Raw genomic sequence first — 13,959 nt, forward strand, 5'->3', positions numbered from 1 at the left:
CCTTTCCATTAGCATCTCTTTACAAAGGATTCCCAGTTAGTATTCATCTAGTCAACAAAATTACAAACAAAAATGTTTGTTGACAAAGGGTTCTTATTTTTTTTCTTCATTGCATCAACAAGGGCTGAAAACAACTTGATTATTTCAAACTGTTGCCAAAATATGACAATAAAACAGCTAGACTGCAAGATATTAACAAGGCACTAGCAATGATTTTAAAAGAAGGAAAATATAGGAAAAGAATTGATTTAAATAATCCAATCATAGTACACTGGGGATTGAGCTGCATGAGCTGGAAGGACTGAATACCGGTAAACCGAACCACTTTACAGATGGATTAATATGTTCACTCAAATGCATCCTGTATATAAGTATATGAGATTAGTCTGCAACATTCACAACATCAATGTAATATTACAACTTTTACAGACAATGAAGTGACTGCATAAACTTCAGTGCAGTACACAACATCCTAAACACGTCTCTAAAACACAAAAATGAAGGCCACTGGTTTTAAAAATCATTCTAAACTTAAAAAAAATAGCAGAGTTCACACCACAACTATAACAGCATAGAGGAACAATATCATTGGAATCACTTCCAGAACATTTTTTTCCAGCTGATTAACACTAAAAAACATTGACAGCCAATCAGCATTTAGAGCATTTAAAAGGGCAGACGACAAAACTGCAGCACAACCTCATAATAAACAGAACCTTATCATGACTTGTGAATGCTAATACACTACCAGTCAAAAGTTTTTGAACAGTAAGACTTTTTTTTTTTTTATACTCACCAACACTGTATTTATTTGATCCAAAGTTCAGCAAAAACAGTAAAATTTGGAAACTGTTTTACTGTTTAAAATAACTATTTTCTATTTGAAAATATTTAAAATGTAATTTATTCCTGTGATTTCAAAGCTGAATTTTTAGCATCATTACTCCAGTCACATGACCCTTCAGAAAGCATTCTAATATTCTGATTTGCTACTCAAAAAACATTTACTATTATTATTATTATTATGTTGAAAGCAGAGTAGATTTTTTTCAGGATTCTTTGATGAATAAGAACAGCATATAACTGAAATAGAAATCTTTTGTAACGTTATACATGTCTTTATTATCAGTTTTGATCATGATAATATTAATTTTATTAATTTAAAGCATCCTTGCTAAATATTGCTAAATAAGTATTAATTTGTTTCCACACTAATTAATTAATTAATTAATTAATTAATAATAATAATAATACTTGATTAAAATGAATAAATAAATAAATAAATAAATAAATAAATAAAAAACACTGGCTCCAAGCTTTTGAACGGTATAGTTGTTACAAAATAATGTTACAAAAGCTTTTTATTTCAGATAAATGCTGATCTTCGGACCTTTCTATTCATCAAAGAATTCTGAAAAAATTGTTTTAAATATTGATAATAATAATAATTTAAAAAAAATGTTTCTTGAATAGCACATCAGCATATTAGAATGATTTCTGAAGGATCATGTGACACTGAAGACTGGAGTGATGATGCTAAAAATGTAGCTTTGATCACAGGAATAAATTACATTTTAAAGTATATTGAAATAGAAAGCAGTTATTTTAAATAGTAAAAATAGAGAGGATTCTTAAGGAAAAAACATTAAAAATCTTACTGTTCAAAAACTTTTGACTGGTAGTGCATAGTTACAGTTATCATTATTGGCGTGAATGGGCCTTAACTCTACTAAAGCATGAGGAATTCACAAGATTAATGAAAATTTTATTTTGCTGACTAAAATTATATGCCATTTCAGTATAATAAACAAATTTAGTGAAACTGCTGGAAATATATTAATATTAAGAAATACTGATTACATTTAATTCCATGTTGAGGACATTTTTGTTAAAGACAAAACTAAAACACAAACTGAACACTGTTCTCAGTCTGGACACGGTAAAAGAAAGAGTTAAAAGTCATGGCCTAGATCTTGTGCTAGAAACTAATGTAAGAGGATGGGAACTTTTCATCTCCTTGTGCACCTTTGCATCTCAGCTTAATGTGTGTGTGTGTGTTTTCTTGGTTCTGTTGCTGCTTGTCTGGGAGGATATGGGTAAGGAATACCCTGAATTCCTGTCGTGTCTCATTTTGAGGTTGAAACAGTCAGGCAAGCAGGTCTGTGAGTTACAAAACTCTGACAGCCTTGACTCTCTGACTCGTTTCAGATTTATACAATGTGGCAAACAAAGCCTTAATGGACACTGAAGAAAGATATTTTAATAAAACTGTGTTTTGCCAGCATTTCCTTCCATGTGACCTACTTGAATGAAATGAACTTGTCCTTACTCTTCAGAATTACAATCAGGTCTGAACAGAAATGCAGCATGAATGCGAGAGGTAAGCTGATTGTAAAGCTTTATTTATACAGTCCATAAAGCTTTATTTGCTATTAAAAATGGCTAAAAATCAACAGAAAATCCCAATTTTACTTTCATTGCTGCATGTTGTTCAAAGGAAAAAAATGACTGAAACTGCTTTTCATTTTATGCTAACATCAGTAGCAGTGCTATTGAATAATGTCAAATTTTATGCATTATCTTAGCAAATTTGCGTTCAAGTCTGACAGTTCTAGTATAAAACGTCCACTTTTCAAGACCCTGTTGATTTCCCTCTGCACTGTTTCTTGCTGAATATCTTTTTTCAATTCAAAATGTGTTGCAACCGGCAATCCACGCTGTCTTTTAGGTCTATGCGTAAACAACTTTTCAATAAAGCATCTCCATATTTGGAACCTTGGAAATATAACAAAAAACTTTTGAAAAGATTGTGTTTACATAGCTGCTTTACACTATTTACACCTCTGGTCCATTCTCATATATGGAATATATGGATAAACAACGACTTAACCTTGCACTAATGGCTGTTGTTGTGAAAGATATGTGGTGGTCACATGAGAACACCTCCCATCTGGTCATGGCCATCAGTGTTACTAACCTAATGTGTCATCTATAAATTATTAAGCTCTCATTTTTCAGTACGTTACACTTGGCCACTGAAAAGCATCCTCTGTCATTTTTATTGCCTTGCGTTTCACAGATGTCCAGCACAGTTTTATGGGAAGTACACACAACTGAGGTTATTTACTGCAAGTGTACTTGCATTTTCAGTAAATGGCTTTTAATTGAGCAGCTGACATAAAATGTGATCAGAAAGACAATCAGAAAACATAACGATGCTGAAATGTTTACGTGCGTATCTAAGTGGGGACTTCTAATTGCCTTAAATGAGATTATTAATAACAGTCACTCCATGCTAAACTTAACTTTGTCCCTAAAATAAAGTTCGACATTTTTAGAGTTGAATAAAAACATCATTTAGTCTCTTAACGATCCATTTTGCCTTTTAAAGAATGTCTGCAAAATGAGATTTCTTCAGATTTAGCAAAAACTTCCAGACGTTTTTCAACAATTTCCCCTCAATAACATTGCTAGGTCAAACACACACACACACATGCTTCCACCATCATTCTCAATCCTTTATAACCATTGCAGTGCACGTCCATGTAAAAGCTTTCATAATGCTTTCCCAATGAAAATCAATACAGCCCTGCAAAAGTGAGGTGAGCATTAGCAATCTCCCCTCATTTCTCTCTCTCTCACTTTCTATATCCCTCCATGTGTCTCCCACTGTCTCCCAGCCCCTCCATCACTAGTCTCCTCCATTAATTTATAATATCTATCTCTGGAGTCGGGCCTCACTAGCATACACATGGCCCCCGTGAGCATGCATGTGTGAGTGTCAAGTATATCGACTATCCATCTGACCTGTTGCCTGATCCCGAGTGTGTGTGTTGAGTTACACAGACTCACCTACTGCCCACCTGTCTGACCGTTAACCCCGCACACCCGAGCGGCGCGTCTGCAGGTGTGCGTCGGCGCTCGCAACATTAACAAGCCTAGTATATCGATTGCCGCTCTGTCTGTTCGAATGATAGGAACGTGGGCCGCCGTGGGGACAGAATGCAGCCGGTCGATAGGTGTTGGCGTGAGTGGGCGGATGGGGGAGGGGCTAGAAAAAATGCGCTGCAGCAAAGAGGGAGTTGGGAGTTTCACTTAGGAACATGCTGAGTTGTGCATTTATAGAAGATAGAAGAGATGTGCGCTAGAGAGAGAGAGAGACAGATATAGGTCAACAGGATTTCCATTTTCATCGGCATTCAATTCTGAGAGTGCCGTTCATGCATTCGTCCGAGGACGGGCCTGTTTGCAAATTCAGACAGCGGTAGGGTATTGGCTTGCCATCATGCTATACCGTCCATCATGGAAGCCAAACGCACACATACACGCACCGTCTACACCAGGCTCGAGTTAGGCTAGGTCAGAAAGCTTCGCGGTAGAGGAGTTAATTACAGTGTGATCAATAATTGATTAAACCGTCAGAAAGAGTCCAACAAACTCACCAGTAAGCATTAACGCACTCTCACCCCAAACTCTCGGCCGCGCAAGCAGAAGCACACAAATACACAACTGAATTCTCTATTAAGCATTTTTGGTGGAAAAAAAATGTCAGCAGATTAAGAGGATTGACTCGGTATTGGATTAACCCACCCACTGCGGTCAGGATCACACCAGCGTGGATGGATTGATTAGGTCTTGCGAAGCGCACATCTCCCTAACGACTGCATCAGCTGTTTTTTGGGCTCTGCGTAAAGAGACTTACAATCCGACTGTCAGTCATGCTAAAAAGACCAAAAATGACATGTCATTTAGGACTCAATATCTCGCGTGTAGACCTCGGCGGATTTGGTTTAAGCTCCCAACACCTGTCAGAAAATGTAATGCGATCCCAGTGTTCAATTTAACCATGCCTCTCTATAGTACGAGGCCACCCTTTGGTTTGGGCTTAGTCCAAAGCGCCTGTCAAAGGGTGCACAGGTAATCTTTTTTTAATGCTTCCGTTAAGTGCTAAGCTAGCAGTTTGGATATGCTGCATTAAATATACGACCTGGATGAAAGCGTAAAGATGACAGATTAAGTCAAAAACAGACAACTCTGCAAGCCTGCGTGGTTTCTCTCTCAAGCGTTTCATGCATATGCTGTCAAACACACCGGCCAGTTCCGCTCAAAGCAGGTAGACATATATTCCGCTCTATATTTAACACTTCCAAACATGTCTCGGAAAATGAAAGAATGAGGAAAGGAGTGGAAAGAATGTCAAATAAGGGGAGTATGATGGAGAGAGTGATAGAAAGCAAGAGAGAGACTGAGCAAGTGGAAAGAGATCTACGGTGGTGTGTGAGAAAATGGGTTACATTTCTCCTCTCTTCGACAGTCTATTTTCAGTAGCTACTCCTGGAAAGGAGAGCAGGCAGTTAGCACCATATAACCTTAACCACTCCACACGCAGTAACACAACAACAGTACAGCTGACTGCAGTAGTTGTCACATTTGTGCTTGTCTACAAGTAGTTTCGCTGTTTCTTAAGTTCTGGAATGGGATGGGATTTTACTAAGAGCAGACCAGTTTGAATTCACCTCAGAACTACAACATAGCCCAAAGGGCTTTGACAAGATATGAGCAAAACATTGCACCTAAGTGCATCAAATGAAGTGTTATATATCCAAAGAAGCCCATTTCCACCTATAAAATGTAATTGTGACTTTACACCACACAATTATGACTTCTTGTTATTTCAAACTTGAATTTATATCTCATAGTTGTGAATTTTTATTCTCACAATTGCAACTTTATGTGTTAGAAATGTGACTATATTTCACAGTGTGGCTTGACAGAATGCCCCTATACAATGTGACTGTATTTCACAGTTGTTACTTTATATGCCACGGTTGTGATTTTTGTTTCACGGTGTGACTATATACCACAGCTTTATTTATTTTAAACATTATCTTACACTTTTTTTTTCCCTCTGAGGTGGAAACCAGCTTTCATATATTCCAGCTTATTTCTTAGAAAATCTAATTACAGTGTACTCAAAGAAACAAGGAAAATGTGTGGGGTAATCTAATGGACTATCAGCGTTTTCTATATTAAAACAGAAATATCCCACAGGACTGAATGAATTTAGGTTAGTTTTGGAATCCGAATCTAGTTCAAGCTTAAGGCGTTTGTCTTGAGAAGCCTTGTAACTTTTTGGGTAAATCTTACTCCTTGCTTATCCAGAACTAGTACAATTCTAAGACACTTGATGCACATGATGGCCTGCTTGTACTTGTTGAAGGTGCAGTGATGAAACTGAGTCATATGTTCTTACCTGTTTGCTGTACTTGACAGTTTGGCAGCCGTAATCGGAGCACTGGTCTGAGCTGAGCGACATGGCGTCTGCATTACCGGTGCCGTTGCCAGTGAAGGTGTTAGTAGGGGGCAGTTCCTGCACAGCCTGGTGCTTCTTGCCTTCCACGGGTGGCGAGTTGGGCTGAAGATGCACTGCAGGCAAAGGTGAGCTGGACTTGTAGTGGCGGGCCAGATCTGGACTCGATTGGTGACGCCTTGAGCCTAGTCTTGGACTGCTGGGGTCTCCGTTAGCTGCTGCACAGTAACGTGCTGCAATCCTCTCGCTGGCACTGCTGGCCTCTTCATCCTCCTCTTCTTCATCGCCTCCCCCACGTCTGCAGCCATTCACCGTCATAATTCCACTGTACAAAGAACGCTCAGATTTGGCAGTACCGTTATTACGCTTGTCTCTGCGTGGTTTGCGCCCACGTTCATTTTGGGAGCCCTGGGCTTGTAGAGGGGGAGGCTGTGGGCTGAAAAAGTCCTCTTCTGGCTCCTTCTTCCCAGCCTCATAGCCATTCTTACCCTGCGCCCCACACTGCCGTGCTGTCACAACCAAAAGGATCACCAGAATAACGGCAGCAGCACCAGCCAGCACACCGATGGCAACGCTCAGGCGCTGTTTACCCAAAGCTCTCTCGCTGTCTGGGTCACCTGCAATATCCATATAGAGGGGGACTGCAAGGCTGCGGGCCACCTGAGTGAGAGGGAGCGAGACATACAGAGAGAGAGAGAGTGAAAATGGAAAGTCATAAATGGTGTGTCTGCCCTTTGATAACTGCATCCTCATTTTACAGCTCTGTCTGCTGAACCACACACACGCGCATACACATTCATCCCCACTGCAAGGCCCAGACTTCTCAATTATCATGTCAAGGCTTGGATATTCAATCATAGTTTTTCTGCGCAGGCAAGTGTGACTGTATATGAGTATGTGAGCGTGTTTGTGTATCTTTCATCTTTGTATCTGTATGTGCGTCCTTCTATCCAATATTCAATGTGGGTCAACAGCAATTTGATGCATGAATATTTATAAACAGCAATATTTTGCTATTTCGTGCAAGGATTTCCTAGCTGTGCAAAGTTTCTGACTGCAGTTCACTGTTCAGCTCCATACTCTCGTGTTAAATAAAATAACTTTAAATTCAAGCCTTGTCACTTTATTTGTTCCTATTTGGATATGTTCTACACTGGCTCATTGTTCAACACCACAAACTGTTATTCTTTCTCTATATTGAATTACCCTTTGCTTGTGTTTGTTTATTAACAGCATGCTGCACTGATGTGTCTCACCTGTGCATCCACCAGCGTAGCATTGGCCAAGCTCTCGTTGATGAAGACATGCACCAGTGCCGTGGCACAAAGGGAAGGCACGCCACTGTCATTGACCCGGACCACCAAACGGTGCAGACCCCTGTGTCTTCTCTCCAGGGGCTCTGCCAAGGTTATGACCCCACTACTAGAGCCAATCTCAAACAGACGAAAAGGGTTTCCGCCTACCAGAGCGTAGCGGAGATCGGCATTAGACCCAGTGTCACCATCGGAGGCTGAGACTGTGCGGACTACAGTCCGAGCCCCACTTGCGGGTGGCAGGAGGGTGTATGATTCATTAGCGGGTGATATGATGGATGGCGCGTTGTCATTTTCATCAGTGACAAACAGGGAGACGGTGGCGGTGGCAGACCGTGGCGGTTCCCCGCCATCAACAGCACGCACGCGGAATGAGTATGTGCTACGTCGTTCTCTGTCAAATGATGCAGAGGAGAAGATGGTTCCAGTGTTATTTTCAATGGAGAAAACTTCTTGCTTCCCCTCTTTGCCCTCCTCTCCACCCTCCTCTTCGTCGTGCTCAACAAAAAGACTCAACTCTGCATTCTCGCCTTCATCTGCATCGGTGACAGTCACCATGCCGACGGGGCTATTGGTGAGAAGGTTTTCTTTGACATAGAATGTGAAGACTTCCTGGACAAATTTGGGAGCATTGTCATTTCTGTCTGTGACCTGGACTATGACAGTAGCAGAGCCCTGCAGAGATGGGGTGCCCTTATCTCGGGCTATCACGCGGAATTCATAGCGTTCCCTCAGCTCTCTATCTAGTGCCCCAGTGGCGCGAATATCACCGTTATCTGCATCAATGTAAAAAGCTCCATTAACAGATGGGTCCAGTGAGTATGCGATCTCTGCATTCTTGCCACTGTCTGCATCAGAAGCCACTACAGTGACCACTCGTTCTCCTGGGGCATTATTTTCTGCAAAATGCACTTCCACTAAGCTTTGGGCAAAAGTGGGGGCGTGGTCATTTATGTCCACAACACGCACCAGAAGGGAACTATTACTAGAGAGGCTCGGGCTACCGGAGTCCACCGCCACGATAGTGACGCTATACTCACGAGTAGCTTCATAATCCAAAAGTGCTGAGGTGTGGAGAAAATATTTCTTTTTGTTTCGCTCAAAGGCATCATCCGTGGCTGGTGGAGGTGCCAGGGCTGTCTCACCGGCCGGTTTTAACGTGAATGGTACATCCCCAACCACAGTGCAGGTGACTGCACCATTCTCTCCCTGGTCACGGTCTGACACCTGCACTAACGCCACCGGAGTGTCCACCAAGACGTTCTCTGGAACCATTGCGGCGCCATCCCGAACAAGGATTCGTCCAATTTTTCGAATTTCCACTATGGGTACATTGTCATTTTCATCCCTTACGTTGAGAACGACTGTAGTGCGGTCAGTGCGAGGCGGTTGGCCGCGGTCACGAGCTGTGATGGTAAAGCGTAGCTGTGAAACTTCCTCACGGTCTATACGATGCAGAACGCTCAGCCAACCTGACGCTTCATCTAGCCTCAGGAGGCGCCTCACTGATTCCGTCGCTGCTCCAAACACATACTCAACCTGCCCGTTCACGCCAACGTCACGGTCTGTGGCACGCACCTGCAGGACAGGTGTGCCAGGTGGGGCGTTTTCAGCCATTTCTGCTTCATACACGGCTCTTTCAAAGCGTGGACTGTTGTCGTTGACGTCCGTGATGGACACACGTAAGAGGGCCTGTGAGGAGCGGGGAGGGTTGCCGCCATCACGAACACGTAGCACGAGTTCATAAGAATCTCGTGCTTCGCGATCGAGAGGGCCTTTCACGATCAGCTGAGGCTGTTTCTGTCCTTCAGGTGTGTCGGCAACTTGCAGTTCAAACACGCTGCTCCTGCTGGCAGGTCCTGCCCCCGTTTCTGATGTTCTTCTTCGGTCACCGCCGTTCCCATTTGTCGGTCCGTTTGCAGGCCGCCGCAAAGATGACCCCCCATCTCTACTGTCCTGGATAAGCTCATAGCGGTCAATGCCATTGCGACCGAAATCACGGTCTGTGGCTGTGGGAAGGAGATAGAGAGTGCCAATCGGGCGATTCTCCTCAACGGAGAGTGTAAGTACTGGTGAAGGGAAAGAGGGGGTGTTGTCATTGATGTCTGTGACTACAATACGGCCATCAAACAGATCCACCCAACTCTGCAGGGGGCCTATGACTGACACCTCAAAGTTCAAAAAGCACTCGTTCTCATCAAATATCATCTGACACTGCGGCAGCTTCTCTCTGTCAATCCTCTTGCTGCCTGTAGTAAGCTCTCCGGTGACGTTGTCAATTTTGAAGTATTCAGAGCCGGATTCCAAAGCGAAAGTGACATCACCAGTCCCAATCCCAGAGGTGGACAGCCCCAGGTCTGAAGCCACGTTCCCGATGTGCACATCGGCCGGCCCCTCTTCCGCCACGCGGTAGCGCAGCACTGAATTGGCGCTCGGGAGCTGAGTCAGCAGCTGCAGGATAAGCACGAGGTAGCAGCGCGCGGAGTGCACTGCGCCAACGCTCCTGCTCCCCATGACTCTCTCTCTTTCTCTCTCTCTCTCTATCTGCAGCTTCCTCTGGTCCAAGACAGACTCGCCACCGATTAATCTCTATAAAGGCTTCCTTCGGCAAAAATCTTATTTTCTCCAACAGTCTTTTAGTTCCCCGGTCACGTTTTCAACACGATAAAATAAAACATCCACTTTGCGAGGCGCTCGGCATCGGCGATAAGTCTTTACAGCTCTTTTACGGACAAGGATGCTCCTTTGTGCCTTTTAGGAGTAAACGGGAGTCAAATTTGAGCAGTTTAAATGACTTTGTCCGGCTCATTGAGATGCTGCGGAGCGCGGGCTTCTCTCGCGCTTTCACTGTTTTAAACTGCAATGCAGTAGAACACAAAAGAGATCTGTCTGTGAATTCAGCTCTCACATTCGCATCCCAGAGCTTGCGCTACTGCCTGGGAATAAGCCAAAGTGCTTTTTAAAGTCTTTCCCCGATAATATAGGTTCTCTTACCTTAAACCACAGCGAGAGGAAAATTGGAAAGCTTTCCCCGCAGTCTTACGCGCGCGTGCCAAGCTCTTATAGATTCCTTTACGGTGAACTTGACAAAGAGAAAAGCTTTTCAGTTCGACTTCCCAGAACACGTAAATTAGCCACTTATGGAAAGATGGTGAGCCGGAAAGAAGTAGCAACAAAAGCCTTTAGTAATTCCTCCGGAGTCCGTAGTGGATGTGTGTGAAGTGTTTGAGGAAAAAGTCCCGCATTCTCCTCCTCCCCTCACCTGCACGTTCTACTGCACTGCATGTGAACGTCCCTCAAATGATGCTGCAGTCTCTCCCTCTCTCTCAACCTCTCCCTCTCTCTTCCCCCTCCGTTCACTGCAACACTTCCCTCGCTACGTAACTCGACCGTTCAGATGAAACGGGAGACCGTGAGTGTCTCGAAGGAGCTCGCGCTTTCCTTTTAACCAGTCTAAAAGCGCAAATACAGGGGGTGTGTTTGCATACGACCACAAAACAAAATACCTCAGAAGCGAAAATACACTGATACAACTACAAGTCCAATGAAGCACTTGTGTAAAAACAGATCAACTAATTACAAAAATATATATACATTTTTTTCACACTGTTCTAAATATGAAGCCACATTTAAAATTAACACATTTAAATGTCGTTTGAGTCAGTTTCGTTTGACAAATGTGCATCAATGCAGCAAAAGCAGTACTTGTTGACAATAAAATGCATTTTTCATTGTTGTAGTAAAAAAGAGATAAGTGTAAAAAAAAGGTTGAGCTATAGACCTCAGCTCAAATACAAAATTGCGGTGTGCGCGTAGGCTACACAAAAAAAGAAACTAAGCAACCATAACAGCCATTTCAATTTGTTTTGTATACAAGTGAGTGGTGTTGCAGTGAGGCAGCGGTTGTGTTTAACAGTCGCCTGTGGTTAGAAGCTGTTTCGCAAGAAACAGACAGAATATCTGGGGTCACTAGGGTCTTTCACAATGGACCTGGCATTCCTAAGACATCTCATTATGGCCTTCGCAAAAAATGCGAAGAAATGTCTTGAATATGCTCAGGTATGTTCAAGTTACTTTGTTCATTAACTACTATGATCAAGTTGAACACAATGATACTGAAAAAGGTCGCAAGGTTAACGGTCGAGGTCAAGGTCTTTGGTCAGAAATAGAAGAGTCAACCGTGAAACAAACATAGATAAACAGATAGACAGATAGATAGACAGACTCTAGACATCTAAATGTTTTTTTTTTTCTTTGTCACAAGGAATCACTTAGGTTAGATAGCTAATGTTTTTTTTCTTTATTTTGATTATGCCAATGAGGCTATTATATGATTCATTCGGGTTTTTTTTCACAGCATTCTTGTTATTTTACTGCTTTTGTTATTGTGTCTCTGAATCACGAAAAAGTACTCTCATTGTCTGAATGCGGCAGTGCTTTTCACTCATCCTGTGAACAATGAGCATGTATCGCTCACACTCTCTCTCCGGTCCCAGCACGGGCTGCCCCGTAGCCACGCGGATGTGCGAGCGCAATGCAGCACTGACTGAACGTAATACTAGAGTCACACAACAAAAGGAGCAGCCCTTCTTCGTCTGCGCTCTCCATTCCGTGTTATCTGTCTCATACATGCGTAAAATTCGTGGGATGGAATGATTTGAAACTAACGTAGGAGGGTTCCCCTGGTCAATCTCAGTGCGTTTGGTGATAGCAGAGGAGATTGCGAGCGGAGGAGCAGCATCAGATCTCGGCGCGGCTGTCCTGCTGCTGCTGCACCGGGGCTGGTTAACATTCCACCGGCGTCACCACACGTGCGTGCTGTATGCTCTGCGTCTCGCGCCCTCTGTTGTTCCACCGCGCGCGTTTTGATTTCACTTCTGCAATCAATCGCCCTGTAGAAGTGGGTGGGAGAGTGGATTCAGCGTTCGTGTCCCGTGAGCACCCTCCATCTTTATCCCACCACGTTAATGCGTAAGTCTAGTTAGCATACAATCCACCGGTGAAACTTTATCATCTGCAGAACAGACTCGAACAGCAAACACCCGTGGCTACGAGATTATGTGCATATATCTCCTCTAGTTAAAGCGTGTGAGAAGAGACAGCATAAAAATAAGTCTCCAAAATATACAGTGATAATATAGATTTTTCTGTACCTTACCATCTGCTTGAAAAGCTGGGAGTATAAATAAAATGTGCTACATTCTCTGTCTTCCCCATCCAAGTGTGTAGATAGATAGATAGATAGATATGCAAAAGGGTATAGATAAAGGGTATAGACAGACAAGAGTGTAGACAAACAGACAGACTGACTGACTGACTGAATAGATAGATAGATAGATAGGCAAAAGGGTATAGACATAAGATATAGACAGAAAAGTGTGTAGACAGACAGATAGATAGATAGACATATAGATAGATGACAGATAGATAGATATGCAAAAGGGTATAGATAGAGGATATAGATAGACAAGTGTGTAAACAATCAGACAGACAGACTGAAGGACTAAATAAATAGATAGACAGATAGACAGGCAAAAGGGTATAGATAGAAGATATAGACAGAAAAGTGTCTAGACAGACAGACATAGATAGATGATAGATAGATAGATAGATAGATAGATAGATAGATAGATAGATAGGCAAAAGGGTATAGATAGAAGATATAGATAGAAAAGTGTGTAGATAGATAGATAGATAGATATGCAAAAGGGTATAGATAGAGGACAGATAGACAAGTGTGTAGACAAACAGACAGACAGACTGAAGGACTAAATAGATAGATAGATAGATAGATAGATAGATAGATAGATAGATAGATTGGCAAAAGGCTATAGACAGAAGATATAGATAGAAAATTGTATAGATAGACAGATGATAGATAGATGATAGATAGATGATAGACAGATAGATAGATAGATAGATAGATAGATATGCAAAAGGGTATAGATAGAGGATATAGATAGACAAGTGTGTAGAAAAACAGACAGACAGACTGAAGGACTAAATAGATAGATATGCAAAAGGGTACAGACAGAAGACATAGACAAGTGTGTAGACAGACAGACTGACATAGACAGATAAATGGGTAGATGGAATATAGATAGACAAGTGTGTCGATAGAGTAGACAGACAGACAGATGTCCAATTGTTGTCCCACATATGCAGTCTTGGGGGGGGCTTAGTTAGCTATTTGTTTCAGAGTTAAAAAGCGCTACTAGCATATGTAATTTGCATTATTACTCCGCTAATGCTGTGGCCATCAAAAAGGCGTTCTCTCAGGTGCGTGACTCAAACTCCCACCGCTGTGCAATCTTGCATCTTCTAACTGATGCGTGG

The 13,959-nt window shown here is 42.4% G+C and overlaps 1 protein-coding gene across 2 annotated transcripts in view; it reads right to left on the reverse strand.

The window, feature by feature from the left end:
- pcdh7a (protocadherin 7a) overlaps positions 1-11,024 on the reverse strand; it is a 41,930-nt gene extending 30,906 nt beyond the window's left edge. The window contains exons 1-3 of one of the 2 annotated variants that reach the window (XM_051114029.1): positions 10,618-11,024; positions 7,567-10,480; positions 6,254-6,970 (exon numbers count right to left, since the gene is read on the reverse strand). In XM_051114029.1, coding sequence (XP_050969986.1) covers positions 6,254-6,970; positions 7,567-10,137 — 3,288 coding nt within the window. In that variant the 5' untranslated portion in view covers positions 10,138-10,480; positions 10,618-11,024. Of the gene's footprint in view, positions 1-6,253; positions 6,971-7,566 lie in introns of both variants that reach the window. The other variant, XM_051114022.1, reaches the window with a different exon arrangement.
- Between the last annotated feature and the right edge of the window lie 2,935 nt (positions 11,025-13,959).

Source organism: Labeo rohita, chromosome 1 (genome assembly GCF_022985175.1).
Source record: "Labeo rohita strain BAU-BD-2019 chromosome 1, IGBB_LRoh.1.0, whole genome shotgun sequence".
NCBI lineage: Eukaryota > Metazoa > Chordata > Actinopteri > Cypriniformes > Cyprinidae > Labeo > Labeo rohita.